The sequence below is a fragment of the Cuculus canorus genome, chromosome 16, assembly GCF_017976375.1.
Source record: "Cuculus canorus isolate bCucCan1 chromosome 16, bCucCan1.pri, whole genome shotgun sequence".
Taxonomy (NCBI): domain Eukaryota; kingdom Metazoa; phylum Chordata; class Aves; order Cuculiformes; family Cuculidae; genus Cuculus; species Cuculus canorus.
The window spans coordinates 16,044,531-16,066,616 of record NC_071416.1 but is presented as its reverse complement, the minus strand read 5'-3'; the positions used below and the strand labels follow the sequence as shown (position 1 = coordinate 16,066,616).

Sequence of the window (22,086 nt, the reverse complement as noted above, 5' to 3'; positions counted from 1 at the left end):
AGAAACCATGAAATAACTGGAAAGAAGGTACCTTTCACAGCAGTGCTGCCTTTCTGCTGAAAATTGCTCTGTCGGGAGATGTGCTCCAGAAGAGCTGCTGCCCTTGGGTTTTTCACCCGGGGCGAGACCAGTGCCCGGACCCCTTCACCAGGAATGTCTGCATCTTTTTTCCTATCTAAAGCATCTCTCTGAGGAGGTTTTCCAGGACGATTATTAGCAGCCTCTGCACATCTGTCCAGACTAAGCCACAGCGTTTATAGGGACGGAGCTCGGTGTGCCCAGACCTCCACCCAGTCCTCTGCGGTGCGAGCCTCGCTCTGCACCTGTTCCCATTTCAAAAAAACCCATTTCTAGCCATGCATTTGTTATGACAAGTGCAGAAACAATTTAAAAGAGACCAGAGTTAGCTCAAAACCTGCTTGCCGAATGCTAGGGGTTTGGATAAGTGGTTAGTCCCGCCAACAAGGTTCCCATGAGAAGCTGAGAACGGACGTTGGCTCCATGAGAGTGGATGTTGGGATTTGAGGTGAGCTGGAGGAAGTTTAAAGAGATCCAGGTACAGCAGGGAGGTGAGAGGGGAGAAGGGAAGGAGGGGACAAGCTGGGCATCCAACCTCAATTACCGCCCTGGCTGACGTGTGATCTCAGTGACTGCGGGATTACTCAGCACTGGTCTGGAAAGGAGGTGTGGGCCACACCATCCCTGATATAATCTCTTTCACATGACAGTTGCACAGACGTTCTATTTCGTTAGAGAAGATCAGCCTGGGCAGGAATACAACTTTCTGCTGCAAAGCAGCACAGAATGGGGCAGAAATTCAAAGAGGGCAAATTTAGATCTCCAAAAATATCTTGAAAAATGGCCCAGGAAATTTACCGACCAGTTTTAGCATTTAGTTCCAGCCAACGGCCGTGGTGAGCTGGAGACCTGTCAGGGTAAAGCCAAGAAAGACCAACCACGCATCTCAGAGAGCCACCACGGCAGCAGACCTTCTGCTTGTGGGTCCCCGAGACATTCTGGAGGTAGGAAGCAGATGAGACCAATTTCCAAGGGTTCAGTCGCAAGGGCCAGTCAGGGCAGCCGCTGGATGTAACTGCCAGATCAGAATGCAGGATAAAGGCACACAGTGAGGGAGTAAACAGCCAGGAGAACAAGCCCTGGCTCACTGCAACTTGCCAGTATTTGCACCCAATACAGATGTTTGTATTTATGAAGGTATGGGCTCCAACTACAACCTCCAGACCCAGCTCTCCGGCCAGGCCCAGCTCCAGTTTAATCTCTGGTGCATTCACCAAAGATTGACTTGGTAGATAAAGATGGAACTAGAAATATTTGAGGCCTGAAAACCTGTTAGGGTACTTTCGATATGGAAAGAAACGAAAATTTTCAAACATGAAATGAAATAGGAAAGGAAAAAAAAAAAATAAAAGAAAGAAAATGTCCAATGATCCACTGACTGCTTCTTGAATTCTTCCTCTTTTCAAAGTTCTGAGGTTTGAACATTATGAACAGTTGACTGTTTGAATCGTATAATGCAATACCTGTTCCTCTGGCTTAACGTTACAATATTTCCCACACCGCAGGATTGCTTCACATTATTCTAAGAGGCAGTGTCATTTTCCCTGCAGTGCTAGGTCTTCTTTACTGAGGCGAAGGACACTCCTACTTCCTTTAATTATATGTTTTGTTTTAAATTAATGTCCTTTATTCTGGGGATGAATCACCAGCTTGTAGACAGGTAAATGTGGGAGTAAGAGAGTGAAAATATAAGTTTGATTCCCAAGGTGGGTGTCTTTAATTAAAACGGACATCAAGATTCAGTCTTCCTTCCCAAACTTATCCCGCAATTCTAAAAACATTCGGATTCCATGTTTCCACGCACGTATTCCACTTTCCTTTTGAATCACGTTACGTAGAGGCCCCTTTGGTTTCAGCGCACAGATCCCCTATCGCTTGTGTACCCTGACAGTTGCACCATATCGTGTAAAGTAAATACACCAAGACAAACTTTAAGGCCATCATCCCTGCACGAAGGGATGGGGAGGGGAGCTCTGGGTTTGCTCGGCTCTGTGGCTGCAGGAAGGAAACCCGGAGCAGCGCCGTGCCCGGCTCCGAGTCCTCTCGGCTGTAAAGTGGCCGTGCGTGCATCTGTGCGGACGGTTGTGCTTTCCAGGGGGGGTTACTCAGTCAAACGCCGGACGGAGAATAACGGGATCTGTCTTCTATTTGAAGACTTGGATGAAACTTAACTCTTAAATCAGAAATATTCCACTTTTTGTAATAGCAACTGCTTGTACCGCAGCTTTTCCCTTGCCTTGGTGACAGGACTCGGAAAAGTCCCTCCAGCCCTGATTTCATAGAATCATACAACAGTTTGGGTTGGAAGGGACCTTAAAGCCCATCCAGTTCCACCCCCCTCCCACTGGATCAGGTGCCCAAGGCCCATCCAGCCCAGCCTTGAACCCCTCCAGGGATGGGGCAGCCACAGCTTCCCTGGGCACCCTGTGCCAGTGCCTCCCCACCCTCACGGGGAAGAAATTCTTCTTCATGTCCAGTCTAAACCCGCCCCTCTGCCGTTCATCCCCATTGCCCCTCGTGACCCGCTGCCCACAGGAGTAGTTACTGTCACAAAAGGCACAAAACAACCGGTTACTATCACCAAAAAAAAAGCGTGAAACAACGAGTTCCTATCGCCAAAAAAGCAGAGAACATCCAGCCACTGTCACAACCCAGCGCCAGCGAGTGCCGGGCGCGCCCCGCGTGTCCCCGCTTCGCCCCGCACCTGCGGGCGCCGCCGCCCCCCGCGCCGCCGAGCGCCGCTCGCAGCTCCCCCGCCCCCGGTGCCTCCTCCGGGGCCGGCAGGCACCGAGCGTGCGGCGTGGCAGGCGGCCAGGCGGTGACGCGCCCGTTGCTATGGGATCCACCGCCCCTATAAATAACTGAGGAAAGGAACTTTCCTAAGTCAGAGAGACTTTTAGGACGCGGGACCCAGAACCAGATGGTCCGGAGGAGACGCTCCAGCTCCCGCCGCAGCAGCCGGAGCGGGGAAGCCCCGCCGCGCCGCAGGGACTGATCCAGCCCAGGTGCGCAGCGCCTCCCGGGGCCCGAGGCAGGGGCCGGACCCCCCCGCCCCGCCGGCGGCAGCTCGATCCTCTGCCGGGGGGGGTCCCCCTGCGCCGTTTTCTCCTCCCCGCATCCCCCTTTGCTTTCATGCAACGCCTGGTGGCCTGGGACGCAGCATGCCTCCCCCTCCAGCCGCCCGCCTTTAAATCCATGGAAGTGGCCAATTTCTATTACGAGGCGGACTGTCTGGCTGCTCTCAACAAGCTGCACCCGCGGGCGGCCGGCGGCCGCTCCATGACCGAGCTCACCGTAGGGGACCACGAGCGAGCCATCGACTTCAGCCCCTACCTGGACCCCTTAGCATCGCAGCCGCCGGCGCAGCCGCCGCCTCCCGCAGCAGCAGCAGGGGGCAACTTTGAGCCTCCCTGCAGCAGCGGCGGCGGCCAAGATTTCCTTTCCGATCTCTTCGCCGAGGACTATAAAGGCAGCGGCGGGAGCAAGAAGCCCGATTACACCTACATCAGCCTCGCCCGGCACAGCCACCCCTGCGGCAGCCAGAGCCACAAGCCGGGAGCGCTGCCGGGCTGCTTCCCGCCCCAGATCGTGGAAACCAAAGTGGAGCCGGTCTTCGAGACCCTGGACTCTTGCAAAGGGCCCCGTAAGGAAGAAGGGGGGGCCGGGCCGGGACCGGGGGGCATGTCCTCCCCCTACGGCAGCACCGTGCGCTCCTACCTGGGCTACCAGTCGGTGCCGAGCGGCAGCAGCGGGAACCTCTCCACCTCGTCCTCGTCCAGCCCCCCCGGCACCCCAAACCCCTCCGAGTCCTCCAAGTCCGCCGCCGCCGCCGGAGGAGGCTACTCCGCCCCCCCCGCGGGCAAGAACAAGCCCAAGAAGTGCGTGGACAAGCACAGCGACGAGTACAAGCTCCGCCGGGAGAGGAACAACATCGCGGTCCGCAAGAGCCGCGACAAAGCGAAAATGCGCAACCTGGAGACGCAGCACAAAGTGTTGGAACTGACCGCCGAGAACGAGCGGCTCCAGAAGAAGGTGGAGCAGCTCTCCCGGGAGCTGAGCACCCTCAGGAACTTGTTCAAACAGCTGCCCGAGCCCCTGCTCGCCTCCTCGCCCCGCTGCTGACCCCCGGGCGGCTCCCGGCTCCCGGCTCCCGGCCCCCCCCCCCCCCGCCTCCGCCGTCCTTTGCGGGGTTTGAGCTTTATTTACGCGTTGGCGGAAGGCTCCGCGGGTGGGGGGCGAGGGGGGACCCCGGCCCGGGCGGCGCTGCGGGTATTTAATACAGCGAGAGGAGAACGAGGGCGAAGTGATGCAATCCTTTAAGCATGGCTGGGAATGCTGTGTACATGATGCAATCTCGTGTAACTGTCAGTCATGAATTGAGTAATCTGTTAAAGATGTTCCTACAGGTTTTTGGTTTTTTTTATTATAAAGAATAATCTATTTCTATAAGAAAATACATATGTATATTTTGGGATCTATGCATTCTTGCTACATTTGAAGCATTAATGAACAATTTTAATAAACTCTATGACTAGGTTAAAAAGTAGCTTGTTTTATTTTGGAGGCAGCTTTAAAGTTAGATTAACCGCAGGGGTGAGGTTCCAGTCTGGCTCAGTGCTGCGATCGGGGATCAGGATTTTTGTTGGCCTTTTGGCTTTTTCTCCCTGACTCAGAGAAAGGGGGGGGGTGGGAGTAAAACCAAAAAAAAAACCCAACTCCCAAGAGAAACCCCGCAAAGAGCAGAGCTGGAAACTTTAGCCAGATCTTGTTGCCTCAGTTTATTTCCTCTAATCACTTGCTTTAGCTGCCGCTTGGGTGTTGTTTGGGGAGGAGGCGTTTGTGATGGGTTTTTGTTGTTGGTTTGTTTTTTTTTGTTGCACTCCTTGCTGTTCTGAACGTGTAGAGCGAGATGTGCGATCCAAACCATGACCAGTCTTTGGCAACGTAGCAGCGAGTCTGAAGAGGGAGGGAGGAAGAGAAAGAAAGGAAGGGAGGAAGCCTGAAATGAATTTGTGTTTGTTTTTCTTGTCTTTTGCAGAGTTTCTATTCTCTAAGTTATGATTCAGCGTTTCTTATGTTTGTAGTTTACAGGAATAAACATGAGAAAGTAGCATTTCTGTTGGATGTCAGTAATTTGGGTCATTGCTCAGGAAGCTCTCGTGATACCCAGGTGAGAGGCATATGGACCACTCCCTTATCTTTTCTCTTGAGAAATTCTTTTTGAAAGCTGTAGACAGTTTCTCTCCTGAGAGGTGTTTGTTTCTGTGTGTGTGTGTCTTTGCTGAGGGCAAAGGACAGATAAGGGGGGGCGTGACATAGAGAAGGAAGTTTGCAGCAGGTCATAACTTTGTTTTAGAGAGAGCTAAGGCTCTGCCTGCCGAAGGAACAAGAGTCTCGCCAGGGCTCCCAGGGTGTATTGGTCCCCCTGCCGTATGCTGTGTTGAGGTCCCTAAGAAGTTAACAGCCTCCAGCGGGTTATGTGGAGGGAGTCGGGCAAATGATCAGGTCTTACTCAGCATTTTCCATTTTCCTGTTAGGCCAAATTTAAGCTTAAGATTTTAGATCCAGATTCCCAGTGCCCCAGAAAACAAACTTCTTAATCCTCTATGCTGCGTTTGACAGCTGAACACAGAAGGGCTTTTCGGTGCAAAGACGGTGGACTTGAATTTGCTGCCATACAAACAGATCGCAGAAGCACAGATCTTCAGTTTGTTGCTTGTTTTTAGTACATGTTTTCTCCTGAAAGAACTGTTCTGCTTTTTTATTTCTGACACTTAAGATCACAGCCTCCTGCGGCTGAATCTCCCCGAGCTCTTACTGGAATCTGTTACGCATTCGCTGTCTCCCCAGTGCCTCCACAGCTCCCGCTGTGCAGTAGTAAGCAGTGGAGTGTTGGTCCCGATACAGATTTGTCCTGTTTGCTTTTTAATTTGAATCTGTACAGTGCAGTTGTTTTTATGAGACCCTAAGAATAGATTTTCTTGGGTGAGCTAGCTCCTGCACCAGCATGACTCAAGTTCTTGCAGGCAAAACAGACGTTAGATCTTGTCTTGACTGTCCCTCGTGACGATGATTACTCCAGCCTCCTGTGGCTGTTTATTCTACTCTTCTTCTAGTTACGAAACTTATCCACATCGTTAGATCCTATTTTCTTGTTGTGCTGTAGGCCATGTAATGTTACCCAAAGTTATAAGCAGTGTTCCCAGTCAGGACCGAGTGCTGCCGAGGGTGGAATTGCTGGAGGATTGACGATGTCCTCAGATACATTTCTTTCTTTCTCTATAAAAGACACAGCTTCCAACAAAAGTTCAGTTTATGGGGGCTGGAAGGCAGGGTCGATTGAAAGATAAGATGCGCTAAAGTTATTTATATTTGTTTAAATAATAGTCCAGTTTTGGAGATAGAGCTCTCTCAGGCTTGAATGAGCTTATCCCCATCCTTAAACTTTGCCGGCCACAGTTCAGGAGAGCCAGGGCGGTGTTGCTGCGATTTGAAGAATGATGTTTAAATTACTGCTGTATTGCAATGTATCTCTTCATTAGGACTACAGATTTCTTGTTCAGGAGGAAAACTGCAGCAATGAGTTGTTGTCAGAAAGATGCTATTACAGGCAGGAAAAATGAGGACGTGAATGCACCAATTTTACATTAGTCTCAGAAAGAATCCGTGAAAGAGTCAGAGTGTCCGAATCCTTCACTCTTAATCTCATATTACCCACATAACTTACATTTTAGGAGCTTTGTAGCACTATTAAATGCATGGAGGTCATGAAATACCCTGCTTTATAAACAAGAGCATGGAAAAGCCCCTGTAATTAAAACATTTCCTAGAAAAAAACATTCTGGAAAAAAAAATAGTTTGGAAATGAATCTGAGAAAACTCCAATCACTAAAGTAGACAAGAGATTCCAAATACCTTTTCTAATCGGGGAGTGGGGGGTGGGGGGCAGCGGAGTTGGAAAATCCCTGTTCAAACAGTGGCTCAGCTCCAAATATTGATACAGTTTCCCATTACAAATAAGGTTCTGTCAACTGAACGCAGTACTTCGTACCTCTCGGTTTTCTTCTGACAGGGTCTCTGGAGCTTCTTTTCCTAAAGCGACTCAGTACAGCGTGCGGTAAGACTTTGCAGTCTACACGCAGGCAGACCATGTGGAGAAGTTAAGGCACTTTCCGCAGTAGTTCCGAATTTTGTGGAGTTTATCAGCTCTTTTTCTTACTCTTTCAAAATATTTATTATTTTGACTGATTCATACAGGTCTTTCTCATTACTATTAAAATAACAGAGTTTCTTCCAATGTAGAAACGTCTGCAAGATCAAATCCCTATCACTGACACCCCCTTTCCACAGTGTCCAGCATTGTTTTCTCATTTGTTAGGTGTTTGAATTCAGTTGCGCTTAGTTCTGCAAAAAGAATCATTTATATGGTTTTAAAACAAAATAGTTAAATACAATTATAATTTTGTTAACAGTTCTTTTATCTATTAATGGAAATTATTACTCGCTGCTTATCTGCTCAAAGCCCCATGCAGCTCTGACGTTGTGTGGCGTTGCTTTCACTCTTCTCCTGACTCTTGGAAGATGCAGGAAAATTCAGGCTTGTGTCTATACTAATTGCTTCTCCTCTAGCAAATAAAATCATCCGAATGGTGCACACGCCGCAAAGGGTTATTGGACAGGAGACTTGATCACATTTGAAAACAGTATGGGGTTTTTTTTCCCTCATTGAGATTCTGCAATAGCCTTCAGATACTGAAATTATAGCCTGAAAAAAGCTTTGTGCACAATGTTTATCTTTACAATTTCATTGCTACAACAACTGTCATTGATGTGGATGTGTATGAAAATGAGGTACTTTCATACTAGGTCGTTTTCAAGCAGTGTTTCATTAGCTGTGAGCAGAATAAAAGTCATTGCAACTCCGTACCTGCTTTAATAAAGAGAAAATGTATACGAGGCCAAATTAAAAATCTTTTGTTATTTGTAGTGATGTCACTTAAGATACAATGAGCATTGTTGTGCATTTTCCTGTCATTCATACCAACACAAAGTAAATCTAAAGCACCACCAAACTGGAATGGCAGAGTTCTGCATTCAGTTTGTACAAGATAGAGATGATTGTATGGTGGGCAGAGAGTAATCATGAATTTTGTTCTAACTTTTTTTGCTACTGATTGCTAATGCAAAAAAAAAAAGAAAAATTCATTACTGCTGTCCTGAGTGTTAGCCTTTTTTGTATTTAGGTCTACACTAATTCCTAACAGTCAGAATTTTAGGCCATACCTCATACACAAATGTGAAGAAAAATGTAAACCTATGCACGCATGTTGAAAGAGTCCAAATACATTGATCAGGAAATCCAAACAAAATTAGGAATATTAGTTAACTACTCCCAAGGAAACATTTCAGTTCAAATTCCGAATAGTTTTATTCATCAGTCAATAAACTGTACATGGTATATGTGAGGGAATTAGTTCACTTTTGAGAGATAATCACTGAACAGATGAGAGAATCATTGAAAGAATGAAGTTCTATTTAACTGTTTGGTGGGACCCAAAACATAGCCTGAGAGTTCAATCTTTGCATCACAAAGCTAATCCTTGGTAGAAGCGCTACACTTGGATACTATTCCGAGGTTCCTGCTTCTTTCAGAGTAATTGAGACAGTTTGGCCCCAGCCTGGACAGAGGAGCAGCACAATCTATGGTGAGTATGTAAATAAACAAAAGGATTAGATACAGCCTTGGATTGGCGTTGTGATCATGTGAAATTTCTGGTGTGGTGTTAGCCTGATGCAAAACTCCAAGAGAATTTCTCTTTGAGATGATCCTAGAAGGGGCAGCGTGGCCTCCAGGAGCCCCTCGCTGGGGTTTGACGCCAGCGCACCAATCCTCGGGAGCCACAGGAAAGCAGAGCTCTCCAGTTTGGCGCAGCCACAATTCTGATTTGCTCAGGGTGATCTATTGGAGACTACCAGAAACCAAAATGCCTTTCGTGATAATTTTCCCACCTGCTAAATTGTTTGAATGTTTTGTTTTGATGCAAAGGCTTTCCTTCCCTTCTAGAAATGTTGGTGGTTACATCTGTTGGGATGTGAAAAAACAATACAGCTGGAATTCAAAACGAGGATAAATGTATTAGTAGTTGCTGAAGATAATTGATTTGCAATTACAATAGGGACACATTTAGTTGCAAAGTTTCCGACTCACTGCCACAATTTCACAGAGCAGCACCAAATTTAACCCTAATTTGTTTTAAAATTGTCACTAACTTATGTATTAAAATTATTCATATAATAATAATAATAAACGCCAGTAATATTTTCTTGCTAATTAAAAGCTAAGGAAGACTTTGATCTGCATCCAGTTTTCTCCTTGCTCTTTCCTATCTGCTCTTGCCTCTGGGATTCCTGTATCACACATTACAGAGCTGTCAAAGCACTTTCTCAGAGTTCAGGGTATTTAAATCGGAGGGTTTTGTTAGGTCTCGTCATTTCATACAATCTGCAGAATAAATCCTTTGAGAACTCGCACTATAGCCGTGCTGGGCAGGTCAGACCTGGTTTTGGTGGGCTCGAATGCACACACCTTACACATCATGCCAGAGCGAAGAACTGATTTTTTGACAGAGGTTAAGAGCTGCCGAGGTCCCTATCCCCATACAAACCAAGTGCAACGGCTTTTTTGTTTTCTATAAATACCTAGGGTTTGCTAGGATATTGCAACAGCATTCATTAAGCCTGTGGTAAACAGCTCATTGCTGTTGTCTAGAAATTAGAGTAACAGGAATCACAGTCTCCTTCCAACAATGCCGAAGTCCCTCTAACGCCTCACCTGCTGTCTTCCCCCCTCCGGTAGCTCCCCTGGGATCTGGCTGTACCAAAGTTGTGCGAGATATTTTCTATAAGCGAGCGGCAGAGCTTTGGGTTTAGAAATGAATATCACGGAGACACGATGGGAAAATATTTCTGTGCAACATGATGAAACAATTACTTGGCTGAAGTAATTCAGGAAGGGAATGAAAAGAACAAGAGAAAGTGCCTGGAGCCGGTTTGAGAAGCAGAAGGAGAGCAGTGGTGGCTGACTCGCAGAAGCATTGTTTTGCGAATTTCCTCAACCTCTGCCATCCTGACAATAACTCGGGGGCGGATGTTTCTGACAGTGATTTGCCACACTTCTCTGAGCCGAGGTGTCCAACTTGGAATGGTAAAATATAGATTCTGCCTCTGTTGGTTTTTGAACTAAAAAAAGGCCAGAAAATTAACCTAGAATGTAATTTATTAAGATACTTAAACATGCCTAACATTTACATGTACGAGGAGCAGAATAAAATCTGTGGGATAACTTGGCGCAACAAGATGAGTAGAATTACGAAAAACCGAGTAATTATCAAGGAGTTGGGTTGCTTAAAGGAATGCAGCCTGGACCAGAGCCACTTCTGCTTCACCAGCACACAAGCCAGCTTTTGTGCCAGCTCTGTGAAGAAAGATAACTTCCGAGCAGGACTATTTTCTCGCTGTTGAGTTATCGATGACCACTTATGGTGGCAGAAGATGGTTTTGTGCCTATTGTTAGGAGTACTGATGATGGCTGGGTTGAGACCCCAAACCTGTAGGAGTAGAAGAAAAGGCAGAAGGCCTTTATGTATGACTTCAGCTATTGGGTGCACAGTATCCGTAACTACTTTTAAAGCAAATTACACAGCTGCAGAGTTAATGAGTGCAGAATGCTGACAAAAATTAAGATGCAAGGGATAAATACTGAGCTTTGGCAAAAGCACGCGAAGTAAAAGAGAGAGTTTCTGGTCATAGCTCTATATCTTTAGATTATCACTTAGCCCCTAAATGTATTAAAAGCTGTAAGCACGTATCTGGATCTCTAGTTATAAGTGCAGTTGCCGCAGCTGCAGGTAAATTTGCTTATTATGTATTTAGATCCTGATCGTACATAAATGCTTCATTTTATACATGTAGCTGTAGTGATTTCAGTGAAACTATTATTACACCCATGAGTAATGATAAATGCATAGATCTGTATTTAGATGGATGTATTTACATGGATCTGTATATACATGGGTCTGAGATCACAGTGTGTCTGGGAAGATTTTTGCGCCCTCCTCAGTTTTACAGCACATGCAAAGTTTAAGCATTTCATGTGTTCTCCAATTCGAGAGAGCTACCCATGCACAGGGGCTGATTTGACCCTCTCTTCCTGTACAAAAGGAGATGACAGCTCCTTCAGCATTTTTTGCATTTCCCAGAAAAAAAACCCCACACCAAAACATCTGACAAGTGGGATACAGTCTATGCACTAACAGGTATCACTGCGTCCCAATTCAACAAAGTATTTGAGTGTACGTTACACCTGAGCAGAAACAAAACAATGCAAAACATAACCTTTAAGGTTTTGGATGTGCCCGGTGCTCTGCTGAAACACATCCTCCCGGAGCCTGGGCTGCTGCTGCCTGGCCTCAGGATTATACTGCTGTGATGCAGCTGTGGCACCGGCGCAAGTCCTGGGGAAGAAACCATGACAGAAAATCTGAATGTCCAGAGAGACAGCGAATGAGATGCACTCAAACAGGACAAAAGGAATAATCCTAATTTCCTGCTACGGTACCAAAGAAGCCCATCCAGTTTGTATGCTGGCCAGGTCTGGCGAGCTGCTGTCTCGGAGCACGGTGTTAACACCTGGCTGCTGATCAAAGGATTCTTAAGCAATAACCCACTCCACATCAGCAAGAGCTGCTACCAACAGCTGTGGACTTCTATGGACTGGAAGAGAACTGATAAAGCAGATGCTGAGAAAAGCGATTAGGCAATCCAAGGGCTACTAATGGCTACTAGAAAATGCTATTTTTATTTCAGTTCTGCATTTGCGTGAGCCTGATTCACTGAAGGCTCACAGGGATGCAGTGTTTGTACAGTTCTTGCTTGGGTTTTTTTTTTTTTGCTTTTTTTTTGCAAATCATTTTATTTAGATGAATGGATGCTCCCGCTTCACAGGGGAAAATCACTACTCCTGGGTAGTTCTTCCTGTGTCACTATGAATCGATTGCACCTTTCCCCAGAACTAACTCCTGTGGATTTCGGCTCGGGGAGGATGAGGCACTCATGCGGGAATGATGCCCTCAGACCTCTTGTAATGCAGTTCTGTAGGGTGTGGGGGATGCAGTTCACAAGGGAGGCTGACAGATTGGAAAGGGTTTGGCAAAAAGGACAAGGTGGCAGATCCCCATGTGCTGAAGACGTCTTGAAAGAAGGAAGTGATACCAAGCAGTACATGGTTCTGGGAAGGCTATTGCAAGCTGTGGCAATGATGGGAACCGTTTCCAACAGCCAGGCTAGGGGCAATCAACTGTTTTCCCACTGACCCCATGGTAACATGAAGTGAAAATTCCACCGCAGTGTTTTCTGCCAAGTCCTTAAAGGCAAAACCTTAGCAAATGGCTCTCACTTTTGCATTAATTCAGCAGCAGGTGCTCTTCTGCACGAGCCCTGCAAGAGCTTTATTACCAGAGATACAGTAACTATTAAACAGCCCTAAGCTTAACCTGGTATTTACTGTAAGACTATGCCTTTTTATTGCGCAGAGGGAGGGAACTCCCTTCTCAGCCCTCCAGGTGGTCCCTTCAGGGCAGGGTTGAGGCACATTGGGGAGAAGGGGTGGGGTTGGGTGGGAGAGGCTTTCATTGCTGCCCTACCTGTTCTGGGCATAAATTGAAATGATCAGTCTCTAAGTCCTGCCAATTAGGCATGCTTTACTGGCATTAGAGTCAGTTTACTACGATAGGTAAAATTAAAATCTTTCTCTTTTAAGAAAAAATGAGGCAAAATCTTGCTTTAACAGATTTAACTCCCAGAGCAGGGGTAGGAGGGGGCAGCAGTGTACTCTGTAGGGTACCTGTCCTGACCCAGGCAGGCAGGAGCCGGCAACGTTCCGCTTAACATGGTTGTGCGCTCCCTTCCAGCAGTGCGCTGCCTATTAGGGAGCTCCTGGCGGGGGCTGAGGGTGCAGTCTGCAGTCCCCAACAGCCCCTCTCCTCTGCAATAGCTCCACTTCAACATTCAAGGCAGCATTAGATGTGGAAGAAAAAAAAAAATAGTGGTAATCCTTTCCTAGACTCCACCTGCCAAAGCTCCACCTACTCGGGAGAACAAAATGAGATGCTTTTTACAAGACTATGAAACTGCTAATCAAGGTAGTACCTGCGCTCTGAAGTTAGTACCTTCCTAATCTTCTCATCAACGGATTACTGTAATGAAGAGGGCGATAGGGACCTCACGGGTCTATTTACCTCTTGGTTTCTGCAGAATGCCCCAGACATTGTTCTGTTTTTCACACACTGCTCTGACTCTGAGGGTTATCTTGGTTACCATAAAGGCCAGGAAGGATGGTTGGTTTTCTTTCTCAAAGAGAAGTTATCTTTGCAGCATGTATTTCTGCTTGTGAAAATATGGGTATGCTGTGCTGCTGCGCTGTCGTGAAGCGTGAGGCTTCAGCCTCATCTGCATTCAAAGAGGGTGAGGACCATGTTCCAACAGCCCCCTATTCCCTTCTAATGAGATATTCCCACCACTAAAAAATTTAGTCTCTGCTGGTCCAAAACAAGCATTCCTGATAACAGCATTTCAGACCTTTGTGACCCTCACTTGCTTCAAAATAGGTTTCATTCTGAGAAGAGTTTGTCAGTGGCATTTGGGTATGTGGAAGGTTTCTTAGGACATGAAGAGGACAAATGGGAAAATTAATTATCCATGTAAAAGACATTTCGTATTGCATAAAGCTTGTCTGTGAGAAATGCTGCTTTTTTGCTATCTTACACCCTGGGAACTTCAACTGACTCAGCCTCCTGCATCCACAGCTTGTCAAAATCTGCGGTTGTTTACATCAAATCACTGTTGTATACAAATCTAGGGCAGAAAAGCCCATTTATTATAAGCTTCTTTACAAATGCAGTGCTAGGTTCTCCCCACCCCACTACCTACCACCTTGTCTTGAGGGGAGAAGGGAGGTGAACGTGATCTCCCAATAAACACCTCTCTCAGCTAATTTCTGCTCTCATCCAGCCTCCTCCCAAGGATTAACCATTAGCTAGGGATTCCAGGAGGGCTTTGACCACACTACAGAGCCAAGTTCAGTGGTGAGACTTGCAGGAGGGCGCTGCGCTGGTTCTGTGTTGAATGTTAAGCCCAGCTGGAGCCTTTTCAGCCTATGCTGCGGAGATTCTGCCCTGCATAAATTGGGAAGGAGGGATGACCTAGTGATTCTGGGGTAAGGAAAGCAAAGGCCTATATCTGGCATTGCTGCAAACTGGTTTCAGGATCTCAGGCAAGTTACTTCACCTTTCTTTGCTTCAGTTCTTTTACCTACATAAAGATCCTTCCTGGATATGGGAGAACAGAGCATGCTGTCTCAGGAGTTATTTATTTAAAAAGCCACGAAATATGAGAGAAGAGACCTTGACAATAGCATATATTAGTTAAAGTTTGTATTAAGAGCTAAAAATATGAATTAATTCAGCAGGGAAAGTCTTCTGGTGTAAATGACTGGGAGCACGACTGTCCCTCACTGCAAGCACTTCCCAGGCAGTAACACAACCACAAAGAGTTTGGCTCATTATATATGTAAAACAGGCAGGCGCTATTAGAAAGTAGGGTTTTTTTTTTCACCCAGTGAGCAGAGAAGCCTGTCCCTCATGAGGAAATCCTCTGCAGGGGCCATATTTTTATCATGCCTCATATTTCTGAAGGTATTTGACATCAGCTTCAAAGTTGGATACTCTCTTCCCTTTTCTCCCCTGGAATCTGTGCTCCGCATTCACAGAATTTTGCTGAGTCCTCAGCATTTTCCTTTCAATTTCCCTTCCCTTTGCCAGTATGTAATTCCTGATCTTGGTGGGTATCATCACGGTTTTATTAAGTATGCAATAACAAGCTGTTCAGGGACAACATGACATGATAACAAACCGCCCAACTGTAATTAGGCCTGACTCATCAGTCCGCATGGAAAAGGACTGAGTGGAGTTCATAAAAGCACCTTTAAGCGGATGATGGAAATGTTTAAAGAACAAAGAAATTAGCAGTGTTTTGTATTATTAAGTATTTTGCAGAGCAGAAAATTAATTAGCATTGGAGAGAACACACTCTTCTGGAATGCCCCTCTGTGGCCCATTATATCCCGGTTTGCCCTGTGAGTCATTCCCTCACCGCCACTGATTCCGTGCTAATAGGAGCAGTTAGAGTGGGATCAAGTTTAGTGACTTACTCGTGTGAGTAAGCAGCCATAGAGGGAAATTTCCCCTTGAGCAGTGGTCAGGGTACCCTGGCAAAAGCTCGGGAAATACCTTTTCTAGGGAAAAAAAAAAAAAATCACATTTTTTGCATGTTGTTATTTTTCACTTTTTACTTTAGGAATATTATTACTTTACTTTAGGAATATATTATTAGGAAAAATGTGTCTCCAGTAAGTTATGTAGATCAGGAGTGAGTACGTATACCAGACTGATGATCTGAGACATCTGACATTTACGCTTGGGGCCTTCCTGCCCCTGTGAAGAGAGAGCACATTTCCAAGGTCTAAATGGAACAGAAATAACAAAATAGTTCCTGGTGTGCTTAAACCCTGAAACTGCACCAGCAAGTTATCAAGGCCAAATCCATCTCTCTCCAAGTACAGGTGAAGGGTCATCCATGACTTAGGAGGCAAATTATTGAGTTGCTGGCCCAGCAGCAGCAGAATAAACTCTCACCAACTGATTGACTGAGACAGTGGGATATCACCCCTAGCTATTGGCAACTGTCCTCTCCTCATTAGCCTTCATTAAGGTGGTCATCTCCAAACCAAACAAAGGCACAGTTCAGCTACTAATATAAAAGACACCAATTAGATTTATATAAGAGTATTGCAAAATATTAAATAATAAAGGCTGCTACCAAACAACAGCAGGAAGATTCATTGCCCTACAACGTTTGTTTGTCAGGCAGAGAAAGCCTGGCTATTTTCGGGAGGTTCCACCTTGACGGGTGACACTTGCTCTGTGCATTCGACGTCGGGAGGAGGGGGCAGAGCTGGCATTCTCTGAATCCGACAGCAAGGCTAAGCCTGGCACCTAACTGCATGACTCACCAACTACTGAAATGTAAAAGCTTGCATATGCAAATCACTAATTAAACACATTAGCATAGTCAGTTACCCAAACTGTAATCTTAATCGTATCTCCGAGTTAGGCACGCAATCACACACCCACTTTGCAGATTTGCATTTTGAGCATGGTTTCCCGAGAGCCAGGTCCAGAAACTAGTCTAAGAACCAATTTTTTCCTTGTGTAGTTCCAGGAAGGAAAAATAAGAGTGAAAGTCTGCTGAGTCGTTTCCTCTCCTGAAAAGTAATGAGGAATTGTACAAAATCAGGAACTGATGTGGACAGCTGAATGACAACTGAGAGGGCTAGGTGGTGAGTTATGCATGCTTTCCTTTAATCTAATGCCCGTCTTTGTGACTCCTTTGACCCAAACAACACGGATTTCCCTCTATTAGCAAATATTCAGAAACAGGAAAAGACTAGGTGCCAGATTTTGACTTTATTTACACTGAATTACCTGAGATTAAAATCTGAAACTAGAAACTTTCTTTATACAGTTACAAATAGCTATATTATGCAGTTTGAAGGGGTTAAGAAAAGGAGGAAATCATAACCACAGAAGTCATAAAGGCAACTTATCCCAAGCCAAATAGTTTTGTTTCTAACGAAGGGCTTTAATTATAACATGTCATATAATGATGACATAGTGCTATAATAGGCAAATATAATGCATTAATCTGATATTATATTTTGGCTTTAACAATAGGTGCAGCGAACCAGCCTTAGTGGATAACTCATTCAGAACCTATCTGCACACTCCACCTAGATACTTATCTGCCTCTTTAATTAAGTGGAGGGAAACTTCTTGAGGCCATACCCATAAAGCCAGTCTCTGATGATAGCAGAGTTACTGGAAGCCTTTGGTAATCGCTTACGCCCACGTATTGTGGTTAGCTTCCAACTTTGGCTCTTTCCTCCTCGCTTTGGAACCACCTATTTATCCCCTAGTGAAATCCCCTAGCGTTTTCGTACCGAAAGGGGTACAGAAAACCTCCAGGGGCTGGTTTGAGCAACGCATCAACATCCTGTCATCGGCCTCCTCAGGACTGAACCAGGCTTCCTAATCGCAGCAGTGGAAAAAAGGAGCTTTGGCAAATTTGTCACTTACCAGTATAATTCTTGAAACAGTAGCGACAGACTGCATTGATGAGCCCTGCAGGGCCAGGGCCAGCCTTCCGTAATGCAGGTTCCTCAGGTTGTCTTCAGCGGGCACTCACGGCAATCAGAGACACTACAGCAACCGGCTTCAGCGGAAGCAGGACTGGGCCTTGAAGGATAAAATAACCTTTTCTGATTCCATGGGTCCTATGTAACTTTGTGTACATTGAAAATCACCCTTTTTTTTTTCTTCCTCAAACACAAAGAGTTTGTAGGATTTGCACACCAAGCTAAATACAAAACTTTATCTCGTATTTTAGTTTGGAGAAGGTTTCCCTGAGTCGCAGTGCTTGCCCTCTACTAGGAATTTTTGAGAGAAATGTCCTGCTCTGAGGCAGCAAGATACAGAAATCATAAAGACCGAGCATGTAAGCGGCGTGTGAAGAAAGCACAGGGACAGCGATCTCAAGGCCGTGCGAGATAACTCGCTGAGGTGACAATAGCCTACAGTAAGGACTACAGTCCCTGCAGCAGAATAAAGGCGGCTGCGATGAGGTTCCTACAGTTAAGCACCTGCACGCAGGATGAGCACGACTAAAATGGCCCCAACATCTTACCACCTCCTTTTCCTTTTTCTCTCCTTCTGCGGCTCACTTCCAGGCTCTCCTCCGATCTTTTCCGGTATGAAAGGCTCTACTAATGACCTTTGAACAGATCATGTTGAGAATGTCACTGCAGAGCTTCTTAATCTTATGGTGGCGCCTAGATAATATGGGGATGGATACTGAAATGCTGAAAAACAGACAGACAGATAGCTAGATAAGATTAGATATACAAGTAATTTAGTCAGTCATCATACAGAGCAGCTGACATAAGTTCATTTGTAAAGCCAACTGCTAAAATTCCTTTAGAAGTCCTTACATTTTAATTCTGTTGAAAGACAGACCTTTGATCTGAATTGTTTTGGTGGCAGGTACATTATTTGAATGGAACCCCACCTGACCAGGTAATACCAGACTGGTCATTCCTGGCATACTATTGTCATAGGAGAACAGTGTACATGCAAATCCATACGTACCAATAGCTCCGGGGCAGAGAGATAACTGAGCATCATGGAGCAGATACAGACTGAAAGCATGAGCACCACTTTATGCTGATAGGCAGAGTGAATCATGGCTAATAAAAGGCTCACACAACCATATATATAACTAAACACAACACTGAAACACTTTCAAATTAAGCCCGATCAGAAAAATAAAAGGAGAAAAATTAATAGATAAGTGCTATTTCTTCTCTTTTTCATTAATATTTATTAATTTACACTGGGGGAGAGATGGAGGAGGAAGAGAAATAAAACAGACCTGCCAGATTCACTGTTGTTTATAGACAGTTTTATATTCCAGCTCTCAGGTACTAGCAAAACACTGGGATGTTTGTATTGCATTCATTGCAGGGAAAATTATTTACATTCACATTATGTTTTTTTAATTTGGCATTAAAAAAATTTCAAAGACACTTCCTAGGGCAGTTTATTTTTGAAGTGGGTTATTTGTTTTCACTCTATATCCGAGGCCACAGCAGTATTCCCAGCCATGGAAGGCGTAAGAGAGTGTAATAGAAAAGTGTAGGGTTCATTAGTCCATGTGTTTCGGACTGGCATCCACCCCAGCACCGACACTTTGCAGTACTAAGTCCCACAAAAGCAAAAACTGCTAAGCACACGGACGAACCACAGATAAATGGTTGCATGTCTTAATTAGCGATGGCTGAAGCTCTCAGAAGACTCTGCGGTTAAATTAGAGCAAGCATTCAAAAAGTTCAAATGTTAATCCAAGCCTCTTTATAACGATGGAAGTCACTCTGTGGAGTTGGCTTACTCATTCCGGTTTTAATATCCTGACTGAAATTGGGTTTTAACCACTGCACAAACAGCAGCTGTCACAAAAAGTAGCTCCCTCCTTCGTACCCGCTCAAAATCAGTAATTGCAGGTGTGCAGAAAAAAAATCAACCAACTGAACAGCGGTCTCTAGACTGTCTTGTGTCCTTCCACGATACCACTTTTGCAGGTACTCAGCCTTAGGGCTTGAAGGCTTGGATTAAAATTACTGATCTGTTAGAATCCCTGTTTCCTTAATGTTTGGGAAACTCAACCTCTTTTTGAAGGTACCTGCCTCTTACCAGTGACTGGAGTGAAGGAGCTAGACTCCTAATGTGAGCATCTCATTTATTTGCCTGTACTTTGGAAGGATCAAGGTCCAACTGTCTTGTGAAATGCCTGATGTCAAGTTATCTCCCTGACCAGTAACCTGTCCTCCTTAGTTAGTCTATTATGGAATATTTCAAGTCAGCTTTCCGGCACATTGGTGTATCATAATGGGCTGCAGAACAGGAGATTTGATTCTCTAAACAGAAGTGTTCATATGCAAAATACCTAAAGTCTGATTCCCCACTGTCTTATGACTGTGCAGTCAAGCCCATGCACTCAGAGCAAGTCCACAGGGTGCGTAAAATGCAGTCTAGCACATCTGGAAGTGCCAGGTTCTCAGTCTGCATAACTTACAAGCAATGGACAATGAGGCAAGTAGTTACAACAATTGTACTTAAACGCCTAATGTCTGCATGAGCAGATTTCAGGCTTGTTATGAGTGTATTTGACATTGGCAAAGAGTTGTCCGGCTTGAGCATAAATGGAGCAGGTGCGGATTCCCCTTACACACTGCATGCCAAACACGTGCAAATCTAGTACACCATCAGCTGAGACAACCGTTTAAAAATAGGTATCTTAAAGTATTACATAGTAAAGTGCTAAAGAACAGTTTTCATCTGCAAAATTGCCAAGAAGCAAGTAGCTCTTGGGTTTTTTTTTTTGTGAGAATCAGACCACTCACAGGTTTCAATTTAGGTTTTGGAACATGACTTTATATACCTATTTTTTGAGGAACATTTGCCAAATTGCTAGCTGTCGGCTGAAGTCTTTATCAGGAAATCTGTAATTGAACATTCCAGGCCAAGATGCATAGAAAACAAAACTGGGTAGGAACTTGTACAGTATGGTAGTGGTTACACTGGAAACAGTAAAAAGGATTTTAAAAATCTAAGTCTTTTAAAAAGCCCAGTTCAGGAAAATTGACAGAAAAGTACTCTTGTGAACTTGAAAGGTGCACTTTTGTTTTTGCAGTGATAACAGCAGTCCTTCTTACAGCATTGCGCACGTTCAAAGCTTTGAATGAATAACTGTAGCTAATGAATAATAGTTCCATTAAATAAAATCTTAATTGCAAAACAAAAGAATAATAGAGAAAAGCTAATACTTCTTTTTTTTTTTTATTCAAAGCTTAGAAAAGTTCAGGTTGAAGTTTTGAGTGAAGGTTTGGTTGCTGCCTTTTCCCCTTTTATCTGAACCAGCTCACTCAGAGCTAATCTTCATCATCTAAACCACATGATTAACACAGAAAATAACTTTGGAGCAAGCCAGGTCCAAGCAGGAAGCTGCAAGTACTATCATGTCCTCACAACATTAGCCAGCAAAATAACTGTGGTTTCTTCAGTTTTTTGTTGGGTTTTGTTTGGTGTTTTTTCTTTTTTTTTTTTAGTTCTGTACACTTAGGTTTTCTTTGAAAGGAGCTTGCATTTTTGTTTCTCTTTGTGTTGGAAACTTTCAGATTTACAATCTCACTCCCGGAGGGAATGCTTATTCTCCCAGATAATCCCCACAAGACTGGGATAGGCCTTGACCCTTATGCAAAATGGCTAAGGATAGCTCGCAGTCTGCTCAGCTTTGTCAGTCAAAACCAAACTGTCCAGCCAGGCACCTCTCCCACCTGGTCAAGTTCAAAAGAAAGTAGCTATGACTACATCCTGTGAGGGCACCGGTCCTGCTGGTGTGTATTAGGCTTGTTCAGAATATTCCACCTGAACTGGCTGTCCTGAGATAATAAGACACTCTTTTACTTTCAGGATCCCAGTGGGGCTTAGGTGGGAACTACGCACTAAGCTGCTCAGATCACAGCAGTTCTGGACATGTCTAGACATAAAGTTGCTGGTACTGGAAGAAATGTTATCCTGAACAGGGAGGAACCTACTGAGTTGTAGGTGCTTAAGTCCTCTTTTGCATCTGGCCCTAACTTGCAAGAGAGGAAGAGCCAAATGCTCAAAGGCAGCTTCCAATTTACGGCTGCAAATTATGCAAAAAACTTACGGACTCAATACTTTTGCACTTGCATTTGTATCGGAGGTGAGGCAGAGCCTTGACCAGGCAGAGAGAGGCTCTCATTCTATGCCCTCTCTCTGCTCTGTGAATTCAGAAGGGGAGAGAGGCCTCGTGCCAGCATAAATCACAGTCCCCGTGTCTGTCATACACTCCTGTGCAAAGCCGTGTGATTGGTACACTGGGTGCTTGTTGGACAATGGCATGGAGAAGGCTGGTTTCCTTGGAACATTTTCTGTTCATTGTACTGTTCCTTCCTGGCATTTCACAAACCACCACAAAGGAGATGACAAAAAGGGTGAAAAAACCTTCTTAAAATGAATTGTGAGTCTCTGCCCTCACTAGCCCAACAGCGCTGGAAGGCTCCTAGGAGCCAGGCAGAGCTGGTCTCTGCTAGATGTTACTCTTTGCCTAATTTTATGATAATTTTGGGGAGTTTGCATGATTGAATGGTAAAAGCACAAGGAGGAAAGTCAGGATTCTTAGCCACCATTCCTGGTTCTGCTGTCAAGATCCTGCTTGTATTGGGATGACATATATAAACTCTTCTGGTTGTCCCAT

The 22,086-nt window shown here is 45.1% G+C and overlaps 1 protein-coding gene and 1 long non-coding RNA gene across 7 annotated transcripts in view; one reads left to right on the top strand and one right to left on the bottom strand.

The window, feature by feature from the left end:
- Window positions 1–2,942: 2,942 nt before the first annotated feature.
- CEBPB (CCAAT enhancer binding protein beta) lies at window positions 2,943–4,232 on the top strand. Its single transcript, XM_009558760.2, has one exon. The coding sequence runs from the start codon at window positions 3,211–3,213 to the stop codon at window positions 4,198–4,200; it is 990 nt and encodes a 329-aa protein (XP_009557055.2). The 5' UTR covers window positions 2,943–3,210; the 3' UTR covers window positions 4,201–4,232.
- A 3,200-nt stretch (window positions 4,233–7,432) lies between these two features.
- The window catches only part of LOC128853797 (uncharacterized), a 142,671-nt gene continuing 128,017 nt past the window's right edge, over window positions 7,433–22,086 (bottom strand). For all 6 annotated transcript variants that reach the window (XR_008452563.1, XR_008452564.1, XR_008452566.1 and 3 more), the window contains 4 exons: window positions 17,935–18,109; window positions 17,328–17,486; window positions 11,473–11,591; window positions 7,433–10,685 (listed from right to left, as the gene is read on the bottom strand). This is a non-coding gene — a long non-coding RNA (uncharacterized LOC128853797). The remainder of the gene's footprint in view (window positions 10,686–11,472; window positions 11,592–17,327; window positions 17,487–17,934; window positions 18,110–22,086) is intronic.

What these genes read in the sequence shown, in the direction of transcription:
- CEBPB (XM_009558760.2), top strand. Translation starts at nt 3,211, where the DNA reads ATGCAACGCCTGGTGGCCTGGGACGCAGCATGCCTCCCCCTCCAGCCG.